At 41.3% G+C, this 8,735-nt stretch overlaps 1 protein-coding gene across 1 annotated transcript in view; it reads right to left on the bottom strand.

Annotated features, from left to right (window-relative positions):
- Positions 1–987: 987 nt before the first annotated feature.
- GRK3 (G protein-coupled receptor kinase 3) overlaps positions 988–8,735 on the bottom strand; it is a 101,951-nt gene continuing 94,203 nt past the window's right edge. Inside the window, exons 10-12 of the mRNA XM_055080678.1 lie at positions 3,894–3,972; positions 1,779–1,909; positions 988–1,068 (exon numbers count right to left, since the gene is read on the bottom strand). Coding sequence (XP_054936653.1) covers positions 988–1,068; positions 1,779–1,909; positions 3,894–3,972 — 291 coding nt within the window. The remainder of the gene's footprint in view (positions 1,069–1,778; positions 1,910–3,893; positions 3,973–8,735) is intronic.

Genomic DNA, 8,735 nt, shown 5'->3' with positions numbered 1-8,735 from the left:
TGAAGCCACGAAGCACAGCACAGAAAGGAGTCTTGTAAAAATATACAAACAGTGACCAAAGAAATCAGAATATTCCACAGTGCCGCATTAATCCTGATAAAACGTCATTTCTCTTTATCAGTACAGAATCAACAGAGGGCCCTATCAAATGACCAAATATGATTTTGACCACAACTCTGATGAAATGTATCCATTAAGATTAGATTTAGTCAGCATAATCGTGGAAAACAAAGCTCCTCTCCCTAATATACATTGAATTACAGTCATCTTGATATTTTTCTGCTGGAGATCAGCTATTGTTTTGCTTGAAATAAAAATAATGGCATGCCATTATAAACTTGAAGCACGAATAATCATGAATGACTAGAATTAAGTCTGAATAGAAATTAGATAATACCATTGCCTACTAAATAGCTTAGAAGACAAAAATACTGCATCAAGATGATTAGAAACCAGTTATAGATTTAAATTAAAATGTATTACAATGGCGCTTCATGGGCCTTCGGCGTGTATTTTATTCTTCTGCAAAACTCACCATGAGGAAATAAAATGTCACGTGCCAACCAGTGTCTAATTATTTCTCATGTGATGAACATACTTTTTTTCTTCTTTATGTTCATATGAAGGCTAAGGGAGTAATTCTTTAACCTTGCAGGAGGCTTTAAAAGTTACAAAGTCCCTTGTGAAAAACATAATATGCCCAACACTAAAATACACCATTTTAGATTCTTAGGAGGTAACCTTTAAAAGCTAATCAAAACACATGAGCAAAGGAACATCAATTGTACATTTTAGCTGGTTAACCTGGGTTCAGGTTAAGAAGGAAGCAGAGAGGAGGCAAACCCACTCTCCTCCCAACCTCCCTGGGAAGTTGCTATGGCTATCATTTTTCTTCTCACCATTATTTACACCTTTATATATCTGCGTGATCATTTCTATAGTTTGTCAAGGTCCCGTTTATCTCCTCCCCCATCTTCACGCGGATGGCTAGACGAATATCACCGCGGATGTACCAAGCAAACTCCCAACTCCTTCCTTAATGCAGAACCCGGGACCAAGCATCATGGTCTGGAATGGAAAAACTCAGAACACACTTATTTCCTTTTTTTCAAGTCCAGTAAGATTTTAAAGAGAACCACAGTGAAGAAGCCCAAGTATGGAAGACTGGGGCTATGTAGTTCAGGGATCTGAAAATCCGTTAGTGATTTTTTAAGGCAAATTCAAAACAATCTGAGGCTCAGAGAGTGCCCTTTGTGGGAAATTCTCCAGGCTGTCAGCCACTCTGCCCTGATCAGATCAGGATTGCCTCAAAGGAGTTATAACGCAGCCCTTCGACGTGTTAGTTCACAAGTAGATACTTCCTGTAAGACATATATGCTCTCTGCTAGTTCACCTTTGTACACCTCCTGGTCTCACACCAAGCCAGGGCCAAATCAGTTGCTTAGTGAACATTAATGGAATTACGATCAATTGTAAAATGGGCGACAACAAAACACCCCTACCCTGCTTTTCACTAATTAACCAATTAAAGTTTTTGAGTTGGCATATGTGCTGCACCAGACACGGAGGTAATAGGGACAAGTAGGATGGAGTCCTTAGAAAGGAGTTCAGAGTCTGGAGGAGACCGACATCACAAAGGTGATGCCTTTATCGGGGCTGAGACGAGGAAAATGACAGGATACCACGAAAGAGGTGGAAAAGCCTGGAAGACCACAACTGCAATACAACACCTATTGCACAGGTCCAATAAACGGAAGGAGTCTGTCCAATGGCCTTACCTTCAAATCTCTGTAAACGACAAACCGATTGTGCATGTGTTCCAGCCCCAGGATGACTTCTGTGGCGTAAAACCGCATCTCCTTCTCGGAAAACACCCCGTGCTGTGAAAGGTGATAGTGCAAATCGCCCCCTGGAATCAGAGACGTGGAATTTAAATTCAGTGCATTAATTTAGAGGGAACAAAAATCACTGTCATCCTGCATAGTTATGATACAGTCGAAAAAGGTAAACTATGCTTCTGCTTTCTCTCTCCCTCTCTCCCTCTCTCTCTCTCTCTCTCTCTCTCTCTCTCTCTATATATATATATATATATATATGTCACTGATTTCTATAATTTGACCAAATGCTTTAAAAATTCTAGAGAAAACTAAAACATTGAGAAGACTTAGATGTGACAATGGCCAGGACGATATGAAACAAAGCCACCGTTCTCTGACAGGTATCACAGTTCCCAGATGTACCATCAAGGGGGAGGGAGGGTTAGCTAATCTGCTTTGATTACTTGCATTCTGTCTAACAACTGAATCAACCCATGTAGTGATCCAGTAGGTGGCTTAGCAACTCATTCTGTGGACAATAAATAGTAAGGAAACAAAACAAACACATTGATCATATTGATAGATATATGAGAAAGCAAATACAGTAAAATTTTAACTGGTAAATTCCAGGTGGTGTGTATTCGGGTGTCCCCAGTAAAATTCTTTCAATTTTGCCATATGTTTGGAGTTTTCATAATAAAATGTTGGAAAAGGTAAATCATCATATGGCCTCAAGTTACAGAGACACAGAAGGCCACAAACAGGGTGAGGGAATGTTCTTATAAACTATAAAAGAAGAGCCTCAATTGATGCTTGAAAGTTCATGTGTGTCCAACTTTATTGCCCTTGATTTTATAAGTATGTTCCTGTTCACACACACATATTCCTGTATAACCACCACCAGATCAAGGTGTAGAAGATTTCCAGCATTGCTGAAGGCTTCCCATGCCCATCCCAGGCAGGGTATCAGCTCACAGCCCCTAATTAAAGCCAATCGGACTCTACTGTAACCTCTCCCCCCATAGATTAGTTTTGCCAGTTCTGATAGTCACATAAATAGACTCACACAGGGTACATGTCGCTGTGTCTGGCTGTGTCTGCTCATTATAATGTGTGTGGAAATTCCTTCACGCTGTTGGGTAGGTCCGATTTTAAATCAAACACCCAAAATGTAATAAAACTTCAAGTGAATTTCAAAAAAGGTATTTCATTTGTTGAACTGTACATCTTTTAATTTCAGCTCTCCTTACTAAAAATGCTTTGAGTATATATCATGTCACTTTCTAGTATTAAAAAACTACTTTTCTAGCTAAAACTCTTTCATCATTCTCTGGGTCATCAGTCACAGTTTAAAAGATCAATGTACAGGGGCTTCCCTGGTGGCGCAGTGGTTGCGCGTCCGCCTGCCGATGCAGGGGAGCCGGGTTCGCGCCCCGGTCTGGGAGGATCCCACATGCCGCGGAGCGGCTGGGCCTGTGAGCCATGGCCGCTGGGCCTGCGCGTCCGGAGCCTGTGCCCCGCAACGGGAGAGGCCACAGCAGAGGGAGGCCCGCAATACCACAAAAAAAAAAAAAAAGATCAATGTACAGTGGAACTGGGCTAAAGGCATAGAAGACTGGGCTAAAATCTGTCCTGGCCCAAAGTCAGTCCTTCAAAGTTGGTTTTTAAATACATTTCTATCTTCAGCCTATGTATCTTTTAGGAGGCATTTCATTCCTAAAAGCTGAGGGCCAGGAACACGCAAACTAAACATCCAGGCCAGTTGCATTCTAGAAAATCAAGTTTCACTGTATTTTAACTCTTTTATGAAAATCTTTTCTAGAAAATGCAACTTCCTGGGGAGAGAGACTGGGAGGGCCAGAGGGAAATGGCAATCAACATTTTTAAATGAAGTTTAACTGAAAATTGAAGAATAAAAGGTTTCCTTAAACTTCAGGGGAATTTAGTTACCTGAAAGACCCAAATGGCCAGTCTGTCTGGAGCAATGCAAGCTAAGATAAAACATCATGAAAACACAAACAAACAACATCATGGCAAAGTCTTGCAGTGTATTCAGACTTCCCAAGTCTTGCTTACCGTTCATCAGATCCAAGATGAAGCAGAGTTTATCTGGCGTATGGAAGGCATAGGTCATACAGACAATGAAAGGACAATCCTAGAGTGAAAATATATATATATATAAGAAAAGCAAAAGCTGCCCTGGAAAGCCATCTACTGCCAAACACCATCTACACATTTTTTTTTATCCATGCCACTGCCCCGTGCATGAAATACAGACACCTACCTGGTAACTTTAACAGACCCAGGAAAATGGGTCTGGTTCCATGGAAAAATGCACAGAGACACAACACTGCTAATTAGAGATGAACTCAAAGGTGCTCTGTCACTCTGATTCAATCATGACTCCTCTATCTACATCTTCAAAAGACTCAGATTCTACAGAAAAAATATTACTGCCTTGCTAGTCTTTCTGTTGGTCTACACTTCAGTTCTGGCTAGTCAAGCATCCATTTCAATCTCTGATTCTGAGGTTGGAAGAACCATACCATGGGGGGAAATGTTATCTGTATTACTGTTCTGAAACACTGAGAATAAAAATGGAATTAAATTAGCTTTTGAAAGTGGAAAAATGTACCAGAGCTGAGGACAGGAAAACTCAATTGTAAAGATGCCAATTTTCCCCCAGATTAATCTCTAGATTCCATGCACTCTTAATTAAAATGAAAATTGACAAACTGATACCAAAATTTATATGGAAATGTAAACGGCCAAGAAAAGTTCAGATACACTTGAAGAAAAATAAAGCTGGAAAACTCATAGTGCTAGATATCAAGACTTATGGTAAAGCAACAGTAATTCGGTATGGAACTAGCCCAAGGACAGACAAATCAACCAGTAGAACAGAACAGAATCCTGAAGTAGACCCACATGTAAATGCTCATTTGATTTGTAATAGTGACCCAGCAGGGTGGGGGGAAAGCATGGCCTTTTCAATCAGTGGTGCCAGAGCAACAGGCTATCTGTACAATCAGCTGTGGACGTTCACCCCTACCTCACACCATACACTAACGTCAACCCCAGGTGGCTACAGACCTCAAGGTTAAACAATAAAGCTTCTAGAAGAAAACCCAAGAGAACAACTTCAGGACCTTAGGGTGAAGTAAAGATTTCTTAAACAGGCCACAAAAAGCACTAACAATAAAAATATTGATAAGCTGGACTAAAATAAAAGTAAGAGCTTCTGTTCTTCAGAAGACACCAGTAAGAGAGTAAAAAGGTGAGTCACAGAATGGTAGAAGATATTTGCAATCCATATATATCTTGAATATATAAAGAACTCTCAATAATCAATAAAGAAAAAGGAAACAACCCAGTAGAAAAATGACAAGAGAGCAACAACAACAATAAAAATAATAATGTAGGCACTTCACACAGGAGAGTATCAAACGGCCCGCAAGCCTATAAACAGATGCTAGGCCTCGGTTTTCCCTAAAGAAATGCAAGTTGAAAATCACAATGTGTCATCACTAAAACCCATGAGAATGGCTAACGTTAAAAAGACTGACAATGCCAAGTGTTGCAAAGGTATGGAGTTAATGGAACTTCCAATATGGCGCTGGGAAGGCAGAATGGTACTACCACTTTCACAAGATGTTCAGTGGGATCTGCTAAAGCTGATCACCACCTGCAAAGCCAATGAGCCAGCATTTTTACCCCAGGGTATTTACCCAACAGCAATCCGTACTCATGTGCACGAGAATCTGTACTCATGTGCACCAAGGACATGAGAATGGTCCTCATGGCACTATTCAAAATAGCCCAAACCAGGAAATAACCCCAATGTCTACCAACAGGAGGATGGATACACGAATTGCGGCACATTTATATGATGGAATACTATAGAACAGGGGCCACCAAACATTTTCTGCAAAGGGCTAGACGGTAAATATTTTAAGCTTTGCAGGCCTCATCCAGTCTCTGCCACATATTCTTCGTTGTTTCTTTTCTTTACAATGCTTTAAAAAGGAAAAAAACCATTCTTAGTTCATGGGCTGTGAACAAAAGCCAGATTTGGTCCCTGGGCCACACACATAGCCTGGTGACCCCTGCTATTTAGCTACAGAAGGCGCTGTTGCTAAGAGCAACGACTCAGATGCATCTCGCAGGCAACACTGAGTGAGAGAAGCCAGACACAAAAAGAATACATTTATATAAAGTTTCAACACGGGCAAAGCTAAATTACCGTTTTAGACATCTGGGTAGTAGTTAGCTTGGGTGTGGGGTGAGTGGCTGGAAGGGACACAGGGAGACTTCTGGAACACCAGTAACTTTTTAACTCTTGACATGGGTGCTGGATACACACATGTGTTCCCTGGTGAAAATCCATCAGTGCCCCACTAGGTCTAGAACTAGGTCCATTGAGATAAATATACAGTGTACACTTGCCACTCAACTGATTCAAATAACAAATTGCATGAAATATCTATATCCACTTTCTTAACAGAAGCAAAGAATTATTACATTCCACAGAAAGTATTCAAATTTCAACAGAATAATCTGAAACAGAATTCACATTGTTCACACCTGTCGATTAAGGGCATCCAGATAAATTTGTGTTAACACATTCCTATGTGCTCAAGATTCATAAACTTGCACTCAATTTCCATAAATCTTCTGGAGGAAGTTACTCCAGAATGAATTACAAAATTTATTTTGTGGTTACCTAGTTTTCCTTAGAGGTCTGTTGAGAGGTGTTAGTGTTTACTAATGTTAAGATTTATTTTGCGTTAAATAGGTAAAATAAGGGTGTTGCCCTTTATCTGTTAAAAGCCACGTGGTTCTCGGTGGGCGGGTACCCTCCTACTTGCAATCCCACCAGTGTTTCACCAGACCTTTCCATAGTCTGCTGGCGATGGCTCACATTCTGCTCCAAATATCATGCTTCTTCCTAAATGGGGTTCCCCACATACTCTGGTTCCTGATCTGATGAACAACTCATCTCTAGAGCAGAGAAGCGGAGGGACCAGGAACTTAGTAAAGCCTGGGTCTTTCCCAGCTAGAGACAACAGCTCCACTCACTTCACCCAGAGGACAAATAGAGCGTGGAAAGGGGGTATTTCTGAACATGATGGTGTATGATCATTCTAATGACGGCCCTGAGAAAACTGCAAAAGGTCAAAGTACAGTTAAGATACTACGTTATTAAGATGGGACATGAATTGGAGATTTAGAATCATAGGCCACTGGAGTAGAAAGGGCTCTTAAGAAAGAAAAAAAAAAAAAATCACGCGGTCCGATTTCTTTATTTTAAAGACAAGGAAACTAAACTCCCCACCCCCTAAAAGGGAAATGTCTTGCCTGAGGTCACATAGGAATTTGGTAGCCAGCCAAGATTCAAACCCCAGCTCTCTGACCCTGGACTCTTGGCAGAGCTGTCCTATGTTACCCTACTTACGAAGGCAAAGTTTCCATAGCAACATGAAATAAAAGCTCCGCTAAAAGGATTTGACTTGGTTACCTCTACAGAATTTGCTGACCATGATCCCTCATCTCTCAGGCCCTGAGCAGATACCATCTTGAGTCTCAGGTGGGGTCCGAGACACAAAGAACTGAATACTGACCCAAGTGGACAAACAGGCAGCGGATTAATGATGGTGTTGGTACGGTTTCAAAGATAATTATGGTTAAGATGTTCTGCCTTGATTACAAATTCAAGGTAAATAAGAAATAGGGGTTTTTTTTTAACAGGTGGATACTTAATTAAAAGCTCTTCAGCAAGGAACTGTCTTCTTTGATTTCCTACCTAGTGAGCAAAATAGCCTGCGTTTTGTAGGAACTTAAAACTGTGATAAAATAGACCATAAAGTAATCCTTCAGAACATTTCTCTCCACTGCAGTCAGAGGAACCTTTTCAGACTTGCAAGGCTTATCATGTTATCTTCCTACTTCAAACACTTTGTTTCCAACGGCTCTTAAGATTTTTTAAAAATCCTCAGTACTGGCCCAGAAAGCTCTTTCTGGTCTGGTCTGGCCTCTGTTTGCCTCTCTCCCTTACAACTTCATCTTGTGGTCCTTACCCTATCACTTCTGACCGCACCTCTGCCGACCTTCTTTGAGTCCCCAGAACTTCCGTGCTCGGGACCCACATGTGCCCCAGCATCTCCTCTGACTGCAGACGAGCGTTAGTGGACAATACCTCCGCCCTGCTAAATGCCTTCCGAGCACCGTGGACCTGTCTTTCCTACCTCTTGCCACGTGTTCCAATGATCAACACATTTGTGAGACAGTCTGAATAAACACCAGCTCCTCTCACTCTATGCAGCTCTATAAGAACAAGGACCAAACTAGGGTTTCAGGACCCCCGTCTCGTAGTGGAGGGCCCGGCACAATCTAGGTCTCAAGTGCGGATCAAGGAATGAATGAGCAATGCTTCTCATGAACAACAACTGACTGAATTAATGAAGGTGCTGACGGCTCCTCCCACTCATGGACATACGTGTCCTTGATTCCCTTTTTACTATCCGAAAGTTACAGAATAAAACTGGGAACAGTACTTCCTACTATCTCTTTGGGGGATGAGAAGTAGGAATCCTCAATTTGAGATTGAAAGAGAAAAACCACCTTCTAGTCAATAGAAAACTCTGATGGGTGACTCTGGCTCATTTTCATGCGAAGTCATATTGGAAATCATATTGATACAGGCCGATCTAAAGCATCACCTAAGGAGGCAATTTTAAACTAAAGATTACTTAAATCCTATAAACTGTGGCCTTTCATTAGCAAAAACAATTCCAAATAACTTTATTACAATTCTTTCAATTCTTTACTACAATTTTTTTTTTTTTTTGCGGTACGCGGGCCTCTCACTGCTGTGGCCTCTCCCGCTGCGGAGCACAGGCTCCGGACGCGCAGGCTCAG

This window comes from Physeter macrocephalus, chromosome 19 (assembly GCF_002837175.3).
Source record: "Physeter macrocephalus isolate SW-GA chromosome 19, ASM283717v5, whole genome shotgun sequence".
Lineage (NCBI taxonomy): Eukaryota > Metazoa > Chordata > Mammalia > Artiodactyla > Physeteridae > Physeter > Physeter macrocephalus.
This window is presented reverse-complemented; position numbering and strand designations above follow the sequence as displayed.